The 26,141-nt window shown below is 31.9% G+C and overlaps 1 protein-coding gene across 1 annotated transcript in view; it reads right to left on the reverse strand.

Annotated features, from left to right (window-relative positions):
• LOC130441300 (zinc finger protein ZIC 4) overlaps positions 1 to 25,408 on the reverse strand; it is a 64,221-nt gene extending 38,813 nt beyond the window's left edge. Inside the window, exon 1 of the mRNA XM_056774917.1 lies at positions 24,455 to 25,408. Within this exon, the coding sequence (XP_056630895.1) occupies positions 24,455 to 25,262 (808 nt within the window). The 5' untranslated portion in view covers positions 25,263 to 25,408. The remainder of the gene's footprint in view (positions 1 to 24,454) is intronic.
• Between the last annotated feature and the right edge of the window lie 733 nt (positions 25,409 to 26,141).

The following is a 26,141-nucleotide window of genomic DNA, read 5'->3' on the forward strand; positions in this document are numbered from 1 at the left end:
TTCGAAAAATAGACATCGAAGAACTAAAACCTCTGTAATTAACCAATTGACTGGTTGTTTTGTTAGAATGTCAATTGGGAAAAGGAAACGCCGACAAGTTTACATAACCATCAGTCCTGTCAATCTTTTGAATTCCAGTAATTTGATATTATGTATATTTGAAGGGTTGATGCATCCTTACAAGCTTTGTAAACATTATATATTGCATATGTAATAATTTTGTAAACGTTTGAGATCACTGAAAAAATAAAACATTTCCGCTATAATGGAATACCATACAAATTGTTGCAGAGCAGAAAATATGGTTGGTATATTACTACAGGCGATTTATAGTTTATTAGTAACACTAGTAACGGCAATCAAAATTTTATTTAAAGATCGTATTTTTGATATACAAAAGCTATTACATGATCTCTTAAAGTGACTTAGTTACTAGCAATTGCAGATTTTTACATTACAATTTATCAGACAATGATTATTTCGTTATAATTAGCAAATTAATTGGAGTTTAATTAATCCTATATCAATTTCAAATAATTATTTAATATAATTCAGAAAATGAGCTGCTCTAATTAATTTAGAATACCTATTGAAACAATTATCGTATTTATGAGTTACAAGAATTCACAAAATATTAATATTATAGCATTTATTAATTATACAATCAACATTTTTCTACTTATCATTAAGTTGGATTGAATTGAGCATGAAGGTTTAATCTATGGAGGGTAGAAGTATTTCATATGAGATAAAAGTTTGAAAATAACAGCTCAAAAACCTTCCAGACTGGCCCTGGTGTAAACTTAATTATACCTAAGTGGAAGTATTAAAATTAGGATTTTAATAACGTAATCATTCATTTCAATTTTTGCATAAATAGTTTATTTACAGTTTAGAGCCTATTCTGTGAATTCCTAGCTTCAGGATAGCAAGAAACTGAAAGAGTTTTTGGCATTCGCCACAAATTTAAAAGTGTAGCTCTTAACTATATAGTTTCAAAACTGAAGAAACTATAATCGATAAGCTTTTAAATTATAGAAAAAATTGACTTGTGAAAAAGCCAATAATAGAGGTCAATCATTCGAATTCGTATCAAAGTTTTGAATAATCTATCAGTCAAAAAAAACCAAAGCAATGGCTTCTTCTTCTTCTTGTATCTTTTCTGTAGGCAAATCTGCTTATTTCATTCTTTTGTAGTGATTTCAAGTTATATTATCGCTCCATCTTTTCCGGGGTCGACCGACACTTCTTCTCCCGGCCGGCGATTTGTCTCTTGCGATCTTTACTACCCTATCATCTGTCATTCTACTTATATGGTTGTTCCATTCTTTTTTTCTATTCAATAACCACTGCAGGGTTGTTGGGTGGATTGAGTAGCTCAATGACTCTGTAGCCGGTCCCAAACCCGGAAAAAAGGGAGCCTATCTGAGGACTTAAATACATTACCGCTCATAGAACTAAGGTTGTGCCTCGAAATCAAAGGCTAAATGGAACAAATAAAAATATGGATAATTGGAATGGAAACTACTACTATTGATATGTTGGGGAAAGAAGTGTTGGCTGAGTACGAGGGTGATTCAAATATAAACCGAACACGAAACATTTTAACTACACAAGTGTCCCGTTTCTGAATGCTAAGAGTGAGTGGAAAGGGACATAGCAAGGGCGGTATGGCGGACGCCAGTGCCTCGTCGTCTCTGTATGCATTGGACTATTAAAGTATGTAAAACAGACGCAGGAACTGAAAGCCTGATCAGTGTTCATTGTTTTTAGAATTCGAGGTTGTTTCGTTTCATACTCAAAGGTTGCTTGGAGAAATATGGGCTTAGGTTCAATTAGCGTCATGTGGTTTAAATAGTATTTGAAGATGAATAAACATGAAATATGAAGTTATTAACCATATAATACTAAAAAGAAGTCTTCTGCTGATTTATATTCGATAGGTATAAATCAAGAGTAAATATTTGTATACAAATAATAAGAAAATTGTCACCTAATATATAAAAACACCTTGTTGACATTTATACGCTCTTATCCTAATCAAACAAACATTTCGAGTATTTCATTTTTATGAATGAAATGAATGTATAGTTGAAAGAGCGGTCGATGAAAGAAATTTGTTCGTATGAAAGTGCTTAAAATGGCCTCATCTGTAAAGGTAAATAAGTACAAGGTGTAAAGACCAACAAACGACTCTTAAAAAGTTCCCTCTTGAAGTTTTCTAAGTGCATTAAGCCGGGATAATCTAGCAAACGCTGCTTTTCGCTACCATTCACTACCAGGTAAATATTTTACGTGTATATAATAGATTGTACGACGAGCGGAACATTACAGAGATCATGAACGTATCCTAGGAATGGAAATAAAGGTTAAGCTTTAATTATTTTTATTAAAATATTGTTTTTATTGAAATACAGTGTATTCCAGGACAACGTGCGTTCGCAATCGAAGCGTATTTCAAAGCCAATGATTCGTATGCAAAATTTTGTTCACGTTAGAATATACGACAATTACGTGACGTCTAATGTGATGATTTGATTCAATAATGAGTGCGAAGGTTCCCTGCAGCAAGTTCAGCAGAAAATAACCCACGACCGGGACCCAGCAGCACGTCCAGAACGAATGAAAACATTGAACTCATCGCGGCGATAATCCGCGTAAGACCGTTTGTAAGAGAGCGGCTGCCTTATGGTGCACTAAATATTGAAGAAGTATCTTAAATTTCATATATTCACAATTCAAATTGTGCAAGCGCTTAAGCCTAATAATCACAATATGCATAAAAACTTCTGTGAGATAATGTTGGAGCGATTTCGCACAGTGAACACCATCGTTTGGATTGATGAAGCCCCTTTTCCATTTGAATAAGTGTAAACAAGCAAAATTTTCGTTATTGGTTCATAGTCCCAAAGTGACGGTGTGCTTTGCCAAGCGGGACAATAATTTTTTTAAAATCATCAAGGGCAAGCAATTTCCGTAGACGGTGTTGCTTATAAACGAATGCTTAACGATTATTTATTTCCAACATTACCTGCCCTTCACCTTACATACATGGTTTCAGCAAGATGGCGCCATGCCACACAATGCAAGGGAGACCATGGCGCTGCTTCGTGATTTCTTCCCTAGCAAAGTGATAAGTCTTTTGGACTATTTTCTGTTGGGGTATCTCAGAAGTAAAGGGTACGAAACAAGCCCGGCGATAATCTTTGAACTGAAAAAAAATATCATTTGCGAAGTCAATGGCATTTCTGGGGCACTTATCCAGCGAGTAGCAAGAAATACCGAATCCAGGTTCCAAGAATATGTCCGACGTACCGGCCAACATTTGCATTTGCCTACTGTATATTGATTGAAACTAGCATTGCATATGTTTGGTAGTTTTCTTGTTATATAGTTTTTAAATCCTGATTTTGCCACTGGACACCCTGTATGTCCATATGATTGAGGGAATACATAATTTTACACTACTATCTGAGGGTCAGGGGCGGCTAATGTCCAATAATTAACAATCCGTAACTAAAGATCTAAAATCAAAAATGATATTTAAATCAATAAAAATTATGGTTTAGGAGATATGTAGATTTTTTGATCGTTGTACATCCAAGGGAAATCGTTCGAAATAAAGAGACATTCTGAAAAAAATTATCATAAATTGTAATTATTCATTGAAAATAGTTACAGGAGGTATTGAAAGATAATCAAACATATCTTGAAAAACTAATGAATAAATAAATATTTGTACTATATACAATATTATATACAATTATACTACTAATGATCGATGGAATAAATTTCCATTGAGACGCTACAAGGAAGAATCTTGGAGAACTCTTGCAAGTTCAAAGAAATATGCAAGGCGCTCACTTTGAACATTATAGTTTTTTGGTTTTTATTTTATAAGTTGTAGGCTAAAATTTTTTTTATGTTTCCTTTTTTTTCCCTTAGTAAGTAACAGTTCATTTGTAAATGTTTGTCTTATTACCTCCTGTAAGTATTTTCTCTGACATATCTGAGAAAAAGATATTCATTTATAAGGATTTTTAAACACATAGTATATCCATTTGAATATCCTTATCAAGGACAATTTGACGTCCATAAATTGTTTTATATGTTTTTAAATTGTCTTCATATTATACTAGCTTTTACCCGCGGCTTCGCTCGCATCGAATCCATTAGATAAGTATCAGAAATCATTATAATAGAAAAGAACGAACTCTGTAGCTATATTAAAACCTGAGATATAGATCTTTGAATGTAGAAAAATTGCCAAAAACCTACAAAAATCCATAACTCCACATTGAATGTCCGCGTCTAGCTCCTCTACAACTCAACCGATTAAGTGTTAAAAAACTCAAAACAAAGAAGGTGTTTCAACGAGTGTTCTTAAACCAAAACGAACTCTGTAGCTATATTAAAACCTGAGATATAGATCTTTGAATGTAGAAAAATTGCCAAAAATCTACAAAAATCCATAACTCCACATTGAATGTCCGCGCCTAGCTCCTCTCCAACTCAACCGATTTAAGTGTTCAAAAACTCAAAAGAAAGAGGATGTTTCAGCGAGTGTTCTTAAACTAAAACGAAGTCTCTGTCTTGAATAGAACTTGAGATATTGAGGATAGAACGTTTGTATGTGAAAAACTCCCATAAGTAATGTACAGGGGGAAATCGCATTTGAGTATAACTTGAGAATGGTGAAAATTAGATGAAATCCGATGGTTGATGGCTGATCTGTGCATCAATACCTTTCATTAAAAAAAAATTGAGCAAATCGGTTGGGTAGAACGCCTGAACGGAAATAATCAATTTTTTTAATATATAAGATTTACAATACTTTAGATATAAACATATTTTCTGAATATATGTATAATTTACAATCAAATGAACCATATTCAACGATTACTGCAAAATAACTAACTTTTCTTGAGTGATACATTTAAGTACTGTACCCTATACGTATCAAGTCATGACATATTGAAAATCGATTTTTCTTGTATTGTGCAATGAATAAAAAATCGTACAGTCATGTACAACTTTAAACACCCTATAAAACTAGCTATCAAAATAAGTATTATTCATATTATTATAAATTGTATTGAAATATTGTATTATGGAGGGTAGAGGTAAGGAGAACCATCTCTGTGCTACAGAAAGTGTCCATCAAATCCTTTACTTCATAATTACTTGCAAAAATTCTTACAAATTCACAATAATTAATTAACCTTCAGCGTTATCTCACAGTAACTTTTCTAGGTTAAGTTTACACAATTATTTTGGACTACTACTACTTTGAAATACTAAATTTTTTAGCATTGCATACTTCAATCTACATAAAATAACTAAGTTCATATGATATCTCGTCCGACAGGAGCGCCAATCTGGTCAAATTTTGAATTATAGTTTACCGTCTACAAGCGGACAGTTTTTAAGTTAAGTCCCGATATGAGATGGTCCTCCTTCGACCTCTACCCTCCATATATTGTATTAAGGTACGCTAATGGAAGTATGTAAGCAGCATTTCGAATATATATTTTAAGGACAGCCGAACGTCGTAGTCGTTGAATATTACAGCTCTCAGCCAACTCCAACTCCGTAATGTGAATAATAGGATCATTATGTGAGCGTTTCGTTGCGGAAGCAGAATTCTATTCAAATGTGGCATTTTTGGAGGGGTTGAGACGCGAAGGGATGGTACGTGTTTGTGGTTATGGGTGTTTTCGAGAGGTTTTCGAATAATATGTTTGCTCGTCTGGAAAAAGATTATTTAGTCTTCAAAAACTTACAACTACCTTATTATTTGAAATAGATAACATTCTTCTTTTCACGAATGCTTACAATATATAAAATGAGATAGGCACTGTAACAGAAACTGATTTTGGTTGAAAGTAATTGTTCTTACAAGCCACAATTCGTCTTACTTCAAAGGAAGTTATTATATACACGAGTAATTTTTTCGTATTACTGATATAATATTTACTACAGCAACAGTCATGAGTACACCTTCTGGTATCAGGTAGTTAGTATGAATATAACCAATGATTCTACAACTTCCACTGTATTAAAATTTTCATTTTCTCCTGATCTATTCGGTGCGGTAAAAGGTCGGGAATAAATAACTAACTGCTTCAATAATCTAAATTGTGTTTCCAGTCTCCTTATAATTGATCAAAAAGATCATAATCTCCATTGAAAACGTTGATATTTTGAAGAAATGGAGAAAATTTTTTGTTCATCAACATTCGATAGTTGAATTTAGATTTTACTATTTAGTTTGCAGTCTTTCAGTTAGTTCATAACTTTCTTTGTATCTTATTGAAGTAGCTTTTCCAGTGAATATGTTAATTCATTCATTTTTCGTTCATTGCCATAGTTTAAACAGTCAATTAAGAGGTGCTTCACTATAAAACACTATTGCACATCCCATATCCCGTCGTGATCATTTTTAGCGGTTCGTGTTGGTTCTGATTTGCTTTTCCTTGCCATTTTTCTAGGATTTTCTTCTTAAAAAATGCTTAAAAACCGATATGTACTATATAGTTACTCTTTACTGATTGCTCGTTGATAATCCATCTACTCTTTCTTCCACTATTCCGGTGTGAGATAGAACCCACATGATTTAAACATTTATCTTGTTGCTTCTGAAAGTGAGTAGCTCCTAAATGAAGGAAATAGTAATAGATAAGTGCTGAATCATTCATTTTCATATGCCATCCTATTTTTTGGCCAAACTGTCAAATACATATTCGTAACGAGTTGCTAATTAACATCATCGATTTGATTAGTTCAAATTGGGATCACGCCACCTTATCCTTAGGTTTGCCTCTTTGTAACTTGCTGATTCGAAAAATAGGAAAGACTATGAATTTTGTTATAATGTATTCTGTATATTTGGGGACCTGGGAAAGGATTTCAACTGCTATATTGAACAATGAAATTGAAAACGTCTAATTAAATCATAAAAGACAGTTCACTAAAAACAAAATTCATATACTATATAAAGAAAAATTTTCCAAAAAAGTTCAGTCTTACCTGCAAAAACTACGTTAAGAGTAATTGATTATCTTGAATAAATGATAAACAACATATTCAATAGAAGATAAACAAATACTATAATCAATTAAGAAGTAAAATAGAACATCAAAAAGTATAAATCACTTTTTCTTACTAGGGACAAAGTATTTTAATAAATATTATATATTAATCATAAAGAACATAATAAATTATCAAAATGTTTAAGGAACAACGACAGAAAACACCAAAAAATGAAGGAAATAATTGTAATAAGTGTGACTGTTTATATAGGTCAGACATCTCAGTATTTAGAAAATAGATTGACAAGTCATTGTATTAAGTCACAACGAAATAGTATTTTATTTACAAAATTTACAAAAGAAAGGAGGCATTTTTGGTATAGTTCTTATACATTAAAATAAAACGTTGAGTGAGATTTCGAATTGTTTTGTAAAAATTTCAATGTAACTGTAAGTAATATAAAATTGCTTCTTATTCGTATATCAAAAGTTAAAATTTGACCATGGAAGATAGAAAAGTATTTGTATGATTAAAACAGATTTTATTTCTATTTTCAAGAATTAGATGATCTATTAATTCATATATCAGAGTTAGGTAATATTTTGATAGAGACGGAAACATTAAAAAAATCTCACTCAAATAAATAATAATAATAAATATGAAAAGTGTAAGTGGTGGTAAGAAAATAAAGATGATTCAGAGAACGAAGATACTCCACCTACAGACAACAATGCCTAGAGAGACAATGGTCAAGGGAAGCGACATTCCCCTTACCAAAAATCGATTTTTCAACAGGAAATAAAGTACCAGTTTCCAGCATCGAAGAACCACCACAATTTGTTATTTCACGGAAAAGTTGGTGGACGAAATTGTTTTGGAAACAAATAGTTACACCAAGAACAAACTAAGAAATAAAACTCTTTCCAAAGATTCATGGCATACATAGCGCGACACAAATAAGGAGGATTTTAGGCCTTTATCGGTGTTTTGAATATAGGAACTACGGTTTTTCCAAATGTGCAGGATTATTGCTCTACTAGCGCAATTACCAAGATACCATTTATTCTAACGTGTTCACTAGAAAAAGATTTAACCAATTATTATGGATGTTAAATTTGAAAAAAGTGATTCAGCATCAAACAGACATTAAAACACAGTCAGTAATTTTATGGAATATATCAATTCAAAATTTGCGGAACATTTGATACTAGAACAAGATAAATGTGTCAACGAATCGGTAGTAGAATTCAAATTAAAATTAGTTTTATGGTCTACAACCCGAATAAGCCTACAAAAAGGGGCATATGCATATACGTTTTGGCGTAATTTCTAGTTTTAGATTATACGATTCAAAGTTGTAGCCACGACGTTTTGTCAACTATATAAACCATCTTCTACTGGAGCATGGAGCTACGTACAAATCGTGATAACGAAAAAATGTGCATCAATTTCAAAATAATTACATAACAATAAAACTTGATTAGATCTGTTAAGATATGAATCGTACAAAATTGGCAATAGAACTCATTAAGCAACTCAATTTCTTCCCACGTTACTGTTTTCTAACCATCGATTAATTTAATTTTTTTAAATTTAAGGGTCTCTTGTAATAGCGATTTCAGTAATCAAAATAGTAAGTCTCGTTGATAAATATCAACTGAATATTTTAAATGTTTTAGTTATTTCTCATGAACGTCTATTTAATATCGTTAAGATTAAACTATTATTATAAAACCTATTTCACGTTGTAATAGCATTGATATAACGAGGTCGTAGATGTAATAAAATTAACGCTGCGACTAACAACCCCAGTAACCCGTCTAACCCCTTCCCATCCTTTTCAGACGAGCACAGAAGCCTAACAAAATGTAATTACGACCCCTTCTCCAGCAAATCAGTTTTGCCAACAAAGTCCTTTATATTTATATACAACGAAAATGCACCCCATTTCTCTCGTTTATACTGATGTACTGGTTACACAAACACATTTAAATAAATTATGTTTAAAATAAAAATGTTTATTACAGATACAACTATGGAAAAAACATTTATTCTACAAACAGTAATAGTGAAATATATTTTATAAAAATCAGTGATTTGACACTCGGACTTCGTTAATTATCAAAATTTTGCGAACATGGGTCCAAAAACAAAACAAAAGACAATCAACTTCATCAATTAATACGAAATAGTGAGAAAGTTTCACCAAAAAAAGTCTGTAGCCCAAAGCAGAATACTCTGCAACACATATTGGAATACAAAAAAATATTCTGCAAGGTTAAATGACACAAAATAACAAATTAGGATGAAGAATATAATTCTAATCTAAACAAATTATGCACATAAGAAACGAAAAAGCTTCAAAGACTTATTTTTGATAACATACAAATAATCATATTGTGATACACAAACTGACTATGAAGAAGCCGATCCATTTTCAAATGTTTCAGATAATATACAACATGAATAAATAATATTGAGAAAAGATATTTTCGGAAACGATCAGAAAACATGGTAAAATGTCAGATAAGTCATTTGATATTCTGGCTATAACTTCATATCTTATGTATCTCTATATCACGATGCTGAAGGTTGCGGTAAGAAATATCATTCTTTTCAATCAATGCAGCTTCCAAATCTTTTTTGATATTTTTATAATTTGGTTATTGACCTTCAAGCATTATGTCAGAAATTCCTACATTTGATGGTTGTTCTCTTTGTTAAAAAAAGCACTTATGACAGAATCCCAACCTTTACAAATAACTTCTGACAAATCACATTCAGTCTTTTCTGCCCTATTTGCACTGATTACCTTATGAAATCAATAACTTTGTTACCTAAATTCGAAGCAAAGAATTTGTTAATCAACTTTTAGAAAAAGGAAAAACATCAACATAATCGTGAAATATTTTGAAATAAAATCCCTTATACCGTGCTGTTCCAAAGGCAACATCGCAGAAAATATTTTGCAGGCTAACTCGAGCATTCTGCTGCAGGGGTCGGTAGCTGATAAAGAATGCGGAAGACTCTACTTGCTCTAAGTTTAACAATATATTTTTCTCTATACAAAGAAGAATATGTTTGATATAATTGGGTACTGGTTTTATGTCATTTCTCATCTCATATGATTCTATTTTTGCTTGTACCGTAATGATAGCTTCAGTTTTTGCCATCGCTTCCTCTGCTAGTAGTGTTTGCCATATTTTTTAACAAAATTGAAAATAAGAATGATTAAAATTTGTTCCTATGGCTTAAATGACAATTAACAAAAAATACTATTTTGAACCCATCAACCCTTAATCATTTTATTACATTTTCCTCTAAATTTATCTCACAGATATAATCTAAAACGGTTATAGGTACTCATAAACTCTTTTTCTACCTCTCTTCCATATCACAATAGAGTTTGTACGCTTTCCTAGGCAATGGATTGGAAAGGGAGGCTTCATTGAAAGGCCTCAAACATTTAAAGTCCCTGCTTTTTTGTGTGGATATTTGAACTAAGACGATGAACAGTAAATGAAGAATACCATTAACGTATACGTTCAATGTAATTCCGAACAGTAAATCTACAATTTTTTGGGTACCATCTCAATCAATAATATTGGAAATTGATTCATCATAACTTCTAATTTCATTATTATAATTATGTTGTTTTAATTTTTGATGAGACAGACAAAAATCTTTTGAAGTAAGAATGCCTAAATACAGACTTAATGTCTTCCGAAAGATTTGCATTGACACCCTGTATATAATTGATTAGGGAATTGACGAGCCTAAATTCCAAATAACCACGAGCAGATGGGCGTAGTTGAACTAACAGCTAGTAATTTTAATTTTAGTCTCTGGTGCAATAAGGCGTGCACCCATCTCACCGTTTTTAAAACCCCTTGGGGGGCTTTACGTTCCAGCCTCTTCGGTAGCCACACCATTAGACTCTTATAAATATCGATCATGTTGGCTTAACCTCACATCTTCCGTGGCTAATTAGCTATTTATCAGACCTCTACTAATTGTGGGATTTGAAAATTCAAATTCCCTTTTGAAAAATATCTTATGAAAGATTTATTGGATGTGTGTTGTGTATGTATATATTAAATATTAATAAATAGCTGATAATTAATTCATTTCACGTTGCAACTATAGTTTATTATATTTTATTCGATTAAATTAATTTAGGTTTAGATCTACGAAATCAATTTATGTCTAAAACTATTTAATAAAAAAGAAATTTACGGAAAAAGTACAGCCGGAAACTATGAAGCACTTCAAAACAAAGTTTTCCTTCACTCATATAGAAAATCAAATTTTTGAAATGATCTACTGAATTGAACTGAATCTACTGAAAGTATATACGAGGATATATTGAAAAATTCTTAGCCTACTATAGAACCAAACAAAATTTCAATGTCAAAATATTTTATTACTCAACATAATCTCCTCTTAATTGGATACATTTATTACAGCGAACCTGCAACGTCTCTAGACTTTCAAAAAAATGTTCTTCTTGCTGTGCAAACCAGACCTCCACAACTTTTATTACCTACTCGTTGGAAGAAAATTTACGACTTTTCAAACTATTTTGACTTGAGGAAAGAGATGATAGTCGGACGGAACCAAACCTGGTGAATAAGGGGGGTGTTCTAGTAATTCAAAACCTAAATCACAAATTTTTTGCAACAAAACACCTTTTGATAGCTTTCCGCGTCTTTTCTCTTCAATTTTTTCCTGTAGAGTGGTCAGTCATGTCGAATAGTAGTCTCCAGTTATTGTTCTACCCTTATCCAAAAAATTAATTATGATTACTCCATGGCAATTCCAAAAAACTGAGGAAAGAACTTTTCCAGCAGATTTTTGGACACGAAACTTCTTAGACCTTGCTTGGAGAACCAGAGTGTCGCCATTCCATTGTTTCTTTGCTTCTGGATCGTAGAAATGTACTCAAGTCTCATTCATAGTAATAATTCGGTTTAAGAAGTCTACATCGTTTTCAAATCGAGCACAGATCGAACGCGATGCTTCTACTCTTGCACGCTTTTGGACAACATTTAAACATTTGGGGATCCATTTTACAAATTTTTCTCATGTCCAAATTGACGTGAACTGTATGATGAACGCGCTTGAGTGCTTCAGATATCCGTTTTAGTCCAATTCAACGGTTTGATAAAATAATGTCATGAACTGCATCGATATTTTCGGGGACTGACTCAGAAACTGGCCTTTCCGATCGGTCATCATCTTCAATAGAAAATTTACCTGTTTTGAAGCTTGCAGTCCAATTTTTCATGGTCGCATACGCAGGACATTAATCACCAAGAGTATTAAGCATATCTTTGTAAATCTGCTTACCTCTTAACCCTTTTAAATATAGGTATTTGATGATGGCTCGATAGTGAAATTTTTCGATTTTCACAATTTCAGTGGACATCTTTTTTCTTTTAATTTATTGCGTAGCTCTGGTTTACTCTTTTGATGTCTCACTTTACACTTACACTTCTAATAAGTTATTGTTCGTTTTTATGGTATCACAATATTTTGTTTATGCATAGATGCGCGTTTGCTTAGCTCTATTCCTAAATACTGCCCAAGCATTCAATAGGCGACGACGAAGAAGACTGCAAATTTTACTACAAAAAAAATTTCCTTTCTGTTGTGTTTATCTCTAAATCAATTTTCGAGAATCACATTCTATTGATATTAATTTGAATCCGATACTATCAATTTCTGTTTCAGATTTAATAAAACTAATTAATTATCTTTGTTGTCATAAAATGTACAATAATATTCCTGGAAGCTAAAGAATTCATAAATAAAATTTCCTATTAATCAGTAGCAAATTCTTATACTTTTCCACCATAGTACTTTTATCTCACAATGAGAAACAATAAAAAAATAATGTTGAGATTTTTAGGTGTCATGAAGTATAAGGATTTCAAAACATGACATGTAATTATTTGTACTTACTTAATTGCATTTGTTTTATTCAGTTCAATGTTACTTGCCTTGTTTATAAGATTGTAAAATTTTCTGAGCTATAAAATCTAGTCTATTTATCCAAGAATTATAATCAATTTATCTTTTTCGTATCTAGTTTATTTTTATTTTGAATACTTAATACATTTTTTTGCATTGGAGTGAATTCGCAATATCAAGACACAATTTTGATTTGAATTTAGAGGTACTTCACATTTGATACATGTAATAAAAGTAAACAATTTCTTTTGGTCACATTGACATACAATCTGTAATAGTTTTACTTCGATATAAAAGAGAGCTTTACTTTAATAATCAGATTGTCATAGATATGAATCTACGGCTCAAAAATGCGATATAGACGAATATCAGTTTAGGCAGAAGCTTGGGCCATTTTGATGGTTATCTTGTCATTATTTAGGTTTTGTATGTGTTACTATCAATAGAGGCTTTATATTATGATCTCTTTGTAAGGTTGATTGAATTTCATAAAGTAAATGTTACATAATCCTATTATAATGAAGAAGAGAAAATATTTTGTACGATTTGTTTTCGAAAAGTCTCAAATGATTAATTGGTGTGTTAGATATGTCTAAAAGTCAAATATCAATCAAAATCTATACAATTCTGTTCTATAATTTCTTAACCGATATTAAAATAATTTATCAGTAGGTATTGGTCATAGATAGAATGTTGTAAATTAAATTAAAATAAATATCACCAAATTATGATGAATTGAAACTTATTTCAATTAGAAAAAACTCATTATTGTTGTTTTAAACATATGAAGACATGCAGTTCTGATAATAAAAAATAAAATTAATATGATAATCACTTTGTACTTTCAATTAAAGTTTGGAAAATATTTTAACGAATTTTTTCCAGCAAAGAAATAACTTCCATTCATTTTTAACTATTCCAGTTTGTTAAACGCTATAACTTTTTTACGGTTTTTCCATACTTTATTATTAGTAACTATAAAATATATCAATATACTACGGTACCAAAAGTTCTGTCAAAATTTCAACAAACAGCATTAAATTGTTTATGTTTGACGAGTTTGTGAAATAATTTAAAACAAAAAGTATTTTCTGTGCTCATTAACCATACTTTTTGCGAAGGAAGCGAGCTTAATAAATATTATGTAACTCTTTACCATAAATTAAGAAAACTGTAGTATATCAAAACAGTGTTAGCAAAGAATATCCCGACGTTTAATTGAGGTTTTGATAAATCGAGACAAAAAAACATGATATGGTGTTGATTATCGGAGCTTGTAAATGAACACTTTTCCGCTTTGTTCTCTAACAAACGAAAAGGAACAGTTTGACGTTATTAAACTTCAATATGGACGAGTTTCAACTCCAGTGTTAACATCCTATACAGAAAACCCCAGAGTTGACAAAGGGGCCAGCTTCGGCGTACCTTTATTGGCCCAAGCGTGGGCCAGGCTACTTAACTCAGCTTCCGCCATACCAATGTTTACCCAAGCTCTGGATACCTAGCCTTGGCCATTCATTGGCCACCCAGGCTGGGCCTAGGTTTGGTTGACTCAGATTTGGCCATACCAATGATTACACAAGCTTGTGCCAAGCATGGGTATCCCAGCCTTGGCCATTTATTGTCAACCCAGGCTGGGGCTATGGTTGGTTGACTCAGCCTTAGCCATACCAATGATTACACAAGCTTGAAAACCCAGGCTTAGACCAAGGTTGGGCCTTGGCTATTCATTGGGGACTCAACCTTCGGCTGTTCGGTCACATACGGCGTGTTTAATTAATCTAAAAGTGTTTAATAACCATAATTTGGATAATAATGATAATAATAATATTATTTTGTTGTTAATTATAGTAAAAGTAAGATTAAATATAAAAATTTATGTTTGTTTATTTTTAAAATCAAAAAAATCATATTGAATGAAAAATAAATAAAGATAAAGAAGAAAAAATTTTGTAATGAATAAGTCCTTGGCCCGGTCCTGGTAGTTAAGCCCGGCACAGCCCTGGCATTTAAGCATGGGCTGGGCCAAGCGACCAAACTTGTCCCAGTCTTGGCGACCAAGCTTGACCCATCGTTATCACTGCAGAGTTTTACCAAGACTGAGCCAAGCCTGGCTTACAAACTTGGCCCAGAGTTCTACATAGTTGGGCCCAGCTTGGGCCCTTGGAACTTTCCTCTATGGGATATCCAACTTCGATGAAAAACAATCCAATAAATAAGTTATTTTAACGTCCTATTCTCCGGATTCAGTCACGATTGAATATTTCGGTTTCCAAGGATGAAGAAAAGGTGCGACGGAAAGAGATTTGCCTCAATTGATGAAATTATTTTAGCTTTGATTATAACATAACAACAATAACAGTTCTTAATCAAGTAAAAACAATCAAAAAGTGAGATTTCTCCTTTTCTTCGGGAGTAAATCACGCTTTCCTAGCCTTTCCACACGATTTTGATGTTCATTTAAAATGATGTGAATTATTATTTTTGCGTCAACTCTTTCTCTTCATGGTTTCCCATAACACACAAGGGGACTTTATAGATCTAAACATCGATTATTCTATTCATTGTTGTATTAAAAAGTCAAAGGAAAAGGCTGAGCAATTTGTTCAAGTGGACAAACAAACTTCAAAAATTTAAGATGTCAAAAGCCAGCCTTATCATTCAGACGTATATTGTAATTATTTTAGTTTTTTCACTTGAAATGCTGAGTTGAATTTTATGCTCCATGTGTTTACTTATTGTGAAAACTCAAAACATCTACTTAGGTATAATAAGAACTAAAAATAATGCATTGAATACAAATAAAATGGCAAACATTTATTGATTAATTCTCGGTAACTAGTTCTTTCGATCGTATAGAAAAGTTCATAATCAATTATCTCTCATTTCTGACTGTTTGAAAAGAAGATTCACTATCTAACACGTCTATTGTTCCTATATAAACATGATAAACTTATTTATGTTGTCTCCTGTTGTTAAATAAACTTTTACTTGTAGGTTTTATGATAATAACTTCTCCACTTCCCTTTTGCGATTTTATAATATTCTCTTACTTTTTTCCCTAGATTTCTTATCTATAATTTCTATCTTACATTCATCATCATATTCTTAGTTTTAATCGTAAAAGTAAGATAACTGCCGTTTCGATTTAGGTGTCAGATGGCATCCATATCGATGAAAAAAATCCTTATAATGTTACCCAAACAGCTAAAATTAGAACTTTGATTATCAATTCGCTGTTAGTTTTGTTCCACCAATTGCTAGAAAAAGCCGTACCCTGCTGAAATGCACATAGATTCAAAATGCGTGACTACAACCAGCTACCGACATTGCCATAAATTCTTCGGCAAACACTCCACCTCAAACTACTACTACAACCTCAAATCTAGTACAGCAAGCAACATTAGATGATTCTTTGGATAAGTTATCATTCCATCTGGTTAGCCCTTATCCACGAATGGCCTGAAAGAGATCCAGACAAGTTCCTAGATGACCAAAAGCAGTTATTATGACTGCTTCTCCATATAAAACAGAATTAGAAGAAAGACAAACAGGAACAAACAAAAAGGAAATAAAAACAACAAACAAGAGATCGAAAAAACCTAAGAAAGCTGACGATGCAACTCAAACATCAGATAAAGAATGTTTGTACTGCCACGGCTTGTATTCAGAGTCTAGTGAAGGATGGATCACTTCAATCCATGAGGATTTTTTGGTTTTCTGATGTACTTTCTATTATAGCTTTGAGGTTAGTCGATTCTATAATGTCATAGTGTGTGTTATAAAAATATTATAAAATTTATTTGTAATATATTGTAAATAGACATCTGTTGCTCCATTTAATCAACCCATAACATTTATTGATTAATTCTCGGTAACTAGTTCTTTCGATCGTATAGAAAAGTTCATAATCAATTATCTCTCATTTCTGACTGTTTGAAAAGAAGATTCACTATCTAACACGTCTATTGTTCCTATATAAACATGATAAACTTATTTATGTTGTCTCCTGTTGTTAAATAAACTTTTACTTGTAGGTTTTATGATAATAACTTCTCCACTTCCCTTTTGCGATTTTATAATATTCTCTTACTTTTTTCCCTAGATTTCTTATCTATAATTTCTATCTTACATTCATCATCATATTCTTAGTTTTAAACTTTTCATTTTTACTTTTTTTCCGTCTCGATGATCTTGACCTTTCTTTATATATATATATATATATATATATATATATATATATATATATATATATATATATATATATATATTCATATATCACATATTAACGTTATGGAATTACAATGTTTATGGTTACGCACATTTCCCGTGAATAAAAGTCCCTCGCGTTCCATTCTCTAGTGTCATAAATATTAAATACTTTCGATTGAAAACGACCACTTCAACTACACTCGCACTCTGCATCTTCAACTAGCGACAATAGACTAACGACTATTTTGACAAGAGCACCATGAAAATGTGTGACAAAGGCGAAACGCACACATGTGGACACCCTCGAAATTATTCGAACAAATGAACAATGTGTGAAACGAGTAGCAGAGTAGCTCAGTCAAGTGGGCCATGTGATTTCGACCCTTGGTGCTTGATAATGTTGTTCGAGAAATTTGGAAAAATGTCAATCGGTTGCTATAATTAGCTTCAGTTATCTGCTTACATTGATAAGATTATTGGGTAAAATGTTGGTGCTCTAAAAAAAAATCTTTGTTGACTACTTTCCTACGTGTGTGCTACACAAGGTTTCAAGGTACAAATGGATATTTAACGTGAAATTTAACTTTGTGGAAGAGAGAGTAGCAAATCGCTGCGAATACGGTTTTAACAAGAATAGAATAAAATATTTCAGAAAACCAATATATTGGAATGACAGATCCGTAGTTGATCAATTGCTCCACGTCTTTTTGAATCTCCCAAAAATCTATTATGGTCATGATCTCTGGATCAAAACACGAAAGGCAGTTCTAATCCATCATCTAAAGTAATCGGCAGATTAGTAAATCTCTTAATAACCATCACATATTTTGGTTCATATATCAAGATTTCCTAACAAGTTGAAAAAAAGTTCAAAAGATTATCACGAGATGTTAAAATCTGTCATATGGTCGTGATGTAGTTTGAAGAGTCGATTAAGGATGAGGAAGAGTCGTGACATCTTTTTGACTCGCAAAATATATGAAAATGTGCGAAAAGTGGATAAAATTGTTTGTCTATTGACTATCTAGGACTTAGTAAAGAACCTAAAATCCTTTATGGGTTTATTCCAGGTAGGATTGCCAATCCACCAAACCTAATAGCCGAACAAACCCGCCAGTATGACAGGACATTTGGGTAGAAAGGCCGGAACCTCCGGGAATTTGACTGATAAAAATAGAATCATGTTTACTTTTATATTGATAAAAATTCAGAGTTAACAGTAGAAAGCTTCGCCGTAAAATAGCCTTCAATCAAAGTCAAAAATAATTTCTATCGATTTTAAGGGCAAAATACCATCGAGGTTCTTTCCAAAAGGAATAATTCTAAACTCCGAATGCTATTGTGAAGTTCGGGAAATGATGCGAACAGAAAGAGACTTGCAAACATTCTTCTTCATCATGACACTTAATTAACGAGACTTTGGCCTCCAAAAGTTTCAAATCCACATCACTTACTAGACTTAGCAGCATGCGACTTTTAGCTCTTACCTAAACTTAAAAATATGCCGTTTCTGATATTGAGAAAGCTACAACTGAGAAGATAAAAGCTTTATGGATTCAACGTTGATGTTATTGCCCTGCTAACCAAAACCAGTACTTTAATTTAGATTAGATGTTACCTCTGTCGTTGGTTTTCAATAGATTTTTAATATTTTTTGATCAGATCGTATAATGACAAAGAAATATCGATTGCGTACTACACAGGTTAACATGAGATTGACAATCTTATTGAATTATTCTTTTGTTGAAGAATAGTCTGATGAAATGTTTCTTCATTTTTTGATAATATAATGAAGTGATTTTCTGATTGTTTAGTTTTGATTTGTGATCTTGGTACATTTATTTTCATCAAATTCATCACAAAACTTTATGTCAAGAACATTAACCTAGTTCAAAAGTCATTTATTAACTATTAGCATTATTTTTGACGATCCTTTATCCAAGAATAATAGACCCAAATTTAGAAAAAAATTCTCAGAAGTCAACAACAATAGCAACGTTCTAGGAACGAAAAGATTATTGTCAAGTACAAAACTTATGACTATTGTGGAATTTGTTTGCCTGCGGATTAAAGGAACGCCCTCAAACTTTAGGTCAAATGTTTAAAAATCAATTTGAGAAAGATTTCTCTTTTTCACAGATAGGTAGGTATTATTAGGTATCAGGGAATTTCTGAGAAGAAAAAAAAATGATTGCTGTTGACAAACGTTTGGTAATTTATTGAAGTTTATGGGTAAATATTGGGTAATCATTAAAACAGTAACTGTTTCTTGAGAATACTTTCTATTAAAAAAACTTTTTTATAACAGCATTTGTATATAGAGTGTTTCATAAATAACTATTTTAACTATCTTGCGCGTCAAATATCAAAATATATAACTGTGAACATTCTGAGAACAAGATATAAACCAATAAATAAAGAGAATATTCAGAGAACGAGAAGAGCAACAAAGAATATCTATAGAGATAGAGTTGAAGGAAACAAAGGAATTGGACGTTCCTGAAACAAGTGATACAAGATAAAGTAGAATAAGACCCAAGAGATGAAAGTTGAAAATTAGGAAAAAAAGGCCATAAATCGTGCGAGCAGAGAAGTGAATACTGAATTACAGAGTATTTTATTTGAAAATCAAGGATGCTGTATTGTTCAACATAAATTATGCTAAAAAAAGTTTCCGACTCTAATTAGAAACCTACGAGAGTGGCAAGTCTTCGCTTTGTATAAATAATTAATTAATTAATTAACACATTGATTAATAAATAGCTAGTTTAGTGAATAAAAGACAAATATATGCCAAACTACAGACACCACAACTGAGTCAAACAATTGTTACGTTTTTGCCCAATACGGAAAGCTTTTTCCAAAGCCCAATCCAGTAAGATAACTGCCGTTTCGATTTAGGTGTCAGATGGCATCCATATCGATGAAAAAAATCTTTATAATGTTAACCCCAAACGGCTAAAAATAGAACTTTGATTATCAATTCGCTGTTAGTTTTGTTCCACCAATTGCTAGAAAGAGCCGTACCCTGCTGAAATGCACATAGATTCAAAATGCGTGACTACAAACGGCTACCGGCATTGCCTTAAATTCTTCGGCAAACACTCCACCTCAAACTACTACTACAACCTCAAATCTAGTACAGCAAGCAACATTAGATGATTCTTTGGATAAGTTATCATTCCATCTGGTTAGCCCTTATCCACGAGTGGCCTGAAAGAGATCAAGACAAGTTCCTAGATGACCAAAAGCAGTTATTATGACTGCTTCTCCATACAAAACAGAATTAGAAGAAAGACGAACAGGAACAAACAAAAAGGAAATAAAAACAACAAACAAGAGATCGAAAAAACCTAAGAAAGCTGACGATGCAACTCAAACATCAGATAAAAAATGTTTGTACTGCCACGGCTTGTATTCAGAGTCTAGTGAAGGATGGATCACTTCAATCCATGAGGATTTTTTGGTTTTCTGATGTACTTTCTATTATAGCTTTGAGGTTAGTCGATTCTATAATGTCATAGTGTGTGTTATAAAAATATTATAAAATTTATTTGTAATATATTGTAAATAGACATCTGTTGCTCCATTTAATCAACCCATAACATTTTCGAACGTCCTTTTGTTTTAACGACCATACTTAAACACCATATTCTAGTAAATGATGTTTGATTTTTCTTGTGAAGAGTCACCCCAACCAAGTTTTTTCAGCAACTGGTTAAAAGCAACAAATATAATAATTTGGTTTTCAATTAATAAAAGAAGCTCAGAATTATTTTACTTATAAAATTGTAACAAACTCAAAATTTTGAAGATGGTAGTTCCCGAGTGATATTCGTCTCTATAAAAAAATACTTTTCGAAAAAATAGGACATTCAAATACCTCAAAAGCTTTTTAAATTATCCTAATTGTTGCTAAATATTGAATACCTATCCCAAAATTATAAATAGCAAAACGTCTGTTGATATCACGTCCATTGCTACAAAGCTACACTTTCTTTGGTATTTTATCTTCCAAACTCATCAATATACGAGATCTTTTGTTGCAAACATATATTTTTCTATGTACTAAATAATTTACAACAATATTTTTGTATTCACCAAAGGATTCTTAAATTTGAAGGTAGGTAAATATTTTTCAGTTGTATTAGAAACTCTCTAAGGCATTCGACATTCAAAAGAAAATAAAATAAAAAAACATTCTTCACAATATTCAAAGTTTAAGTAAAGAATCTGACATGAACCAAAAATTAATTTAAAGATTCTGGAAAAAACTGTACAGTCGTTATAAACAGAATCTCTTTATTCATGATGTTGTGAATTCATATTTGGTCTGCTATTAATTTATTTAATATTTAAATTATTACTTATGATTTTAACTTAGATAATGAAGAAGGAATTTCTATCTAAAAAGTTAATAAAAAGATAAGTAAAGATAAATTTTCAATGAATTAGTAACTGTCCGGGTACATTATTATGTAAATTTTATCTACTTATAACAAGATAGATTTTAAATTTACTTCCTTGCACATGACTGAGTGTATTTTTTGTTTCCAAAGACACTAAATAACTTGATGCACCTACATAGTTTTTATTAAAACAACCAGGATCGTAAATCGTAAAATTTTATTGAATAACTTGAAAACACAATGTGTCAATTTGTACGTTTTCTTTATTTTGTAACCAAAGGAAAAATAAAAAATATACGCTATACCTATTTTTCAAGGGGAGAAATTTTGGGCTAGTTTTAAAATAAATTATACCAACCCACTATTGGACTAGCACAAAACCTAAAATTTTAAATGGAGGAAAATTAAAAATTACCTGCTACAAATTTTTTAATAGTTCGCAAAAAATCTCATGAAAGTATTTATTGATATTATTAGAATGAATTAAAATGAAAGAATCTGAAAAATGATATAATTTTCTCTATTTTTTATGTAATTTAGTATGTTAGTTTGTGTGTTTTTGTCTGTTTGGATAGAATTTTCTAATCGATTTTCCACCAATTTCAAATCAACTTTTTGACTTGTAATTTTACATACTTTCTTGCTTTTGATGACAAAACATGATTCGATCAAAAAATTGGTGATATATTTAAAAACATCGTGTGAATTATTTAATTTTTATAGCGCTACATATTTGAAATTCTATCTTTAATTGAATTGACTTGATGATTTATAAGCCTTTTTGCCAAATGAGGTTTCAAATGTAAAATAGCGTCCATAACTCAATGGTCCAAAAACGATTATAATCTTGCTTATAGTTGGTAGAATATATCACATAAGGGACTTGAATAGAGCAAACAATTTGAAAAAAAAACTTGTATCTTTTCACTCTAAAACTATTTTTATTCTTATATACAGGGTGCTCTAGGACTTGTGCAAAAAAATCGGGAATTAGTAGATGACGTGAAAATAATACTGTGACATGAAGAAAAATTTTCTCATACGACCTCTCCAGTTTCTGAGTTATAAGCTTTTAAAGTTGATAAATCAGAGCTTATATTTGAGTATATTTTCTAAATTATACATGGATCAAGTCCCGGAGCACCCAGTATGTGGTCTTTAAGAATGATTTGACTAATTGAAGCTGACAAAATTGAGAAAGTATATAGATACAAAAATGTAATGGAAACTTGATTATAGAGGCTATTGAGTAAACTTGAAACTCTTTGACAAGGATACCAAAACAATGAATGGTAACTTGTACAATTGTACGGTTTTTACTAGTTGTACCAAAAATCTTAATTTCTAGTTCATTTTTAAGCTTAAAAAATTCTCTTTTCCTAATTTTTTCAAAGTATATGTACAATATTTTCTTATAAATAGTTAATGGAAAGAATGTAATCTACTTACACTAGGTTTTTCCAAATTCGAAAGGTTATAAGGTAGAAAGCAAACCCAGGTATGGCATTCTTGAGATATTTGTTTAAATATTCTTTTTTAATCATTCTCGACACCATTTCTTGACATCAAAATTACTTTAATTAGCTTTGCGAATAGAAGTTGTGAAAGCTACTAATTTTTAAAATTGAACATCAGCAATATCTGATGAAAGATAGCCTAGTAATAATTTGAATCATGAATATGTTCCGGACGTTGTATTTTGGATGTAGTAGCACAAATAGAAGTTTTGAATACTTCATTTTAGAACGCTTCACATTATTTTACGCCAAGTAGAAAAGCTTTGAAAAGTGAACAATTTAAAAAAAAGAAAAACTACGCGTAGATAGTTTTTCATTGAGGAGAAATTTGACAACATTGCTTATAAAATAATGGACAACATATCGAAATTTTTGTAAAATGAACTTTTTTTTATTACTTTTTCATTGCAAAACAGTTAAAATATCTTCACTTTAGTGATTAAACATAAAAGAAAAAGAGGTGAATATAGACATGACAAAAAATATTTTGACAAAAGCATGGGGCGTTGTGTGCCATATTTTTCGTAGAATCCGAATATACAGCAGTTCTAAACCTAAATAATTCTGTACGTCCTTCTATTTTCCATTTTATCTCTAGGTTTCCATACTTATGTTTTGTCTAGAATCTTTTTTTCTACAAAAGTTCCATATTTCTTAATAATCTAAATCTGGGAAAACATATTAAACCTCTGTCACCACCTAGAAAACTATTTTTCAGTTCTTTATCCGTTCTTCTTTATGCTTCTTTAGAATTGGTCAACAGTATATTATGTTTTTTCTTTATTTAGTTGTTTTACAAGTAAAAATTACCAGAGATCTGGTTTATAGAGTATATATTTCTCTTTTTGACTTACTCGATATATTTACGTAGCCTTTCTCATCTAATTACAAAAAAATCTTTATTATTTTACTACTACTTGAAGACAATAATTATTGATACAAACTTTTTTCTTCAACTTTCTTGTTATTATCTGTAGTTTTTACTACTTTAGATAGAAGATGATTGCTTTTTCTGAGACCTAGTTGATTATCAAATACTAGTTATTTGATTTTCAGAATAATTTTCCCAAATATCAAATAATTTTTTGATGTACCGGTTACATATACAAATATTAAAAATTTGATGATCATGGCCAAGGTTTCCGCCGTTTTCCGTCGCTCGACATTTTAAAATAACTTAATTGCCGAAAATTTGAGTCTTGGAGTTTGAATTCTGAATAGTCGTTTGAAAGTTTAAAACAATATTATCTTCAATTTACAGTATAGTAACAGTTTAGTTAAAAATACATATTATTTCGCCAAACAACTTACCTGTGTGAGTTCTTTTATGGATTTTGAGATTTTCACTACGGGCGAATACTTTTCCACAACCTGGAAAAGGGCACGGAAAAGGTTTTTCCCCCGTATGGACCCTAATATGATTCACCAGTTTATATTTAGCCTTGAAAGGCCTTCCATTTCTAGCACAGTTTTGCCAAAAACAAGCGTGAGTCGTACACTCAGGTCCCCCGACATGTTCCACGGTTAAATGCGACACTATTTCATGCATACTAGTAAAATGTTTACCACACGTTTTTCTAGGTAGCGGTTGATCGGGATCTATCCACAAACATTGCATTTCTTGTTTTATAGGTTGTCTCATATACCTAAAGAAAGCCCCGTGTACATTTGTTGGATGATGGGGCATGCCCATATGGGGATTGAGGTATTGGTGATGATTCGGTTGGGGATGGTAGGCAGCGTGGTGATCTGTCCTTGAATATAACATTTGGTGATGAGGAGTTAAATGTGGATTGTGATGGGGAGGCATTTCGGGGTGATGGTGGAATAGAACGGGATCACTGGGAGCCGTTTGAGCTGTGGGAAAATCATGATGATCTCGTCGCAACAAAAAATCTCTAGCGGCGTAACCAGCATGGGGATTGAGGTGACCTACGTGCCCGTAGTTACTTTGGAAGTGATTCTGGTGACCTGGTCCAACTTCTGGCGCCGTCATAGCTGCAGCAGGATTCTGATGAGGCGACGGAAGACTTCCTGCACCACCATTATGTCCTGGTGACATTTTTAGGCCGTAAGAAGCCAAATGATGGTGGCCAGTGTCCATAAACGCGTTAATCATTTCGAATTAGCACTGTAGATATTATCACTTGGGGAACATTGCTAAATACGCGAATCGCGGTTTTTCTTCAAGTTTTTGGTGAAAAAATGTAATAATGGTTCTCACTAGGGTGACTATTACACGCGGAGCTCACAGCTTGACTGAACACACATACCGGGCCATTCTTGAGTATCAGTATGAGGGTAGGGCGGATCGGCACTGGATTGGTAGCGGATGGAATGACTTTTATTGGTTGATTGGGTTGTTTAATGCGTAGTTGGTCGACGATAGGCCAATGAATGTGAGAGGTGTAACGTGGAAACACATTGTACTTGTTGATTTTTAAACGTGTTTCGTATTGTTGATGTTTTTTTTTGATTGGAATTGTTGCTGTTATTTGCAAAAACAAAGTTTTCAAATTTTTGTTGTATTATATTATACAGTAATTTTCTCAAAATAACAGTGACTGTTAATGTAATTCAATTTAAATATCTACTAGTTTTTTGAAATGATCATGTAAGCCTCGAGAAGAGCCATTTTGTTATTCTATGGGTTTATTACACGAAACTTTTTTGCCCAACATTTAACCACTCTAAATAAGTTTATGTTTTCAATATTAAAATCTGTTGCGATTATTAATTACTGTATATATATTATTATATCAGTATACAGGGTGTTTCGAGACATACAATCCCTCTTTTCTGAGTTATAGGCCTCAATATTGCGAAATCAGAACTTATATTTAAGTTTAATTTCTAAATTATGCATTCTAACATTATGAAGTTTTTATGGTATGATTACGTATGTCGATGTAATGTGTTTGGCTGAATAAATAATTCTACACTACAATCTGAAGGCCAGGTGCGGCTCATGCCCAATGGTTAACAATCTGTAACTTTT

This window comes from Diorhabda sublineata, chromosome 3 (genome assembly GCF_026230105.1).
Source record: "Diorhabda sublineata isolate icDioSubl1.1 chromosome 3, icDioSubl1.1, whole genome shotgun sequence".
NCBI lineage: Eukaryota > Metazoa > Arthropoda > Insecta > Coleoptera > Chrysomelidae > Diorhabda > Diorhabda sublineata.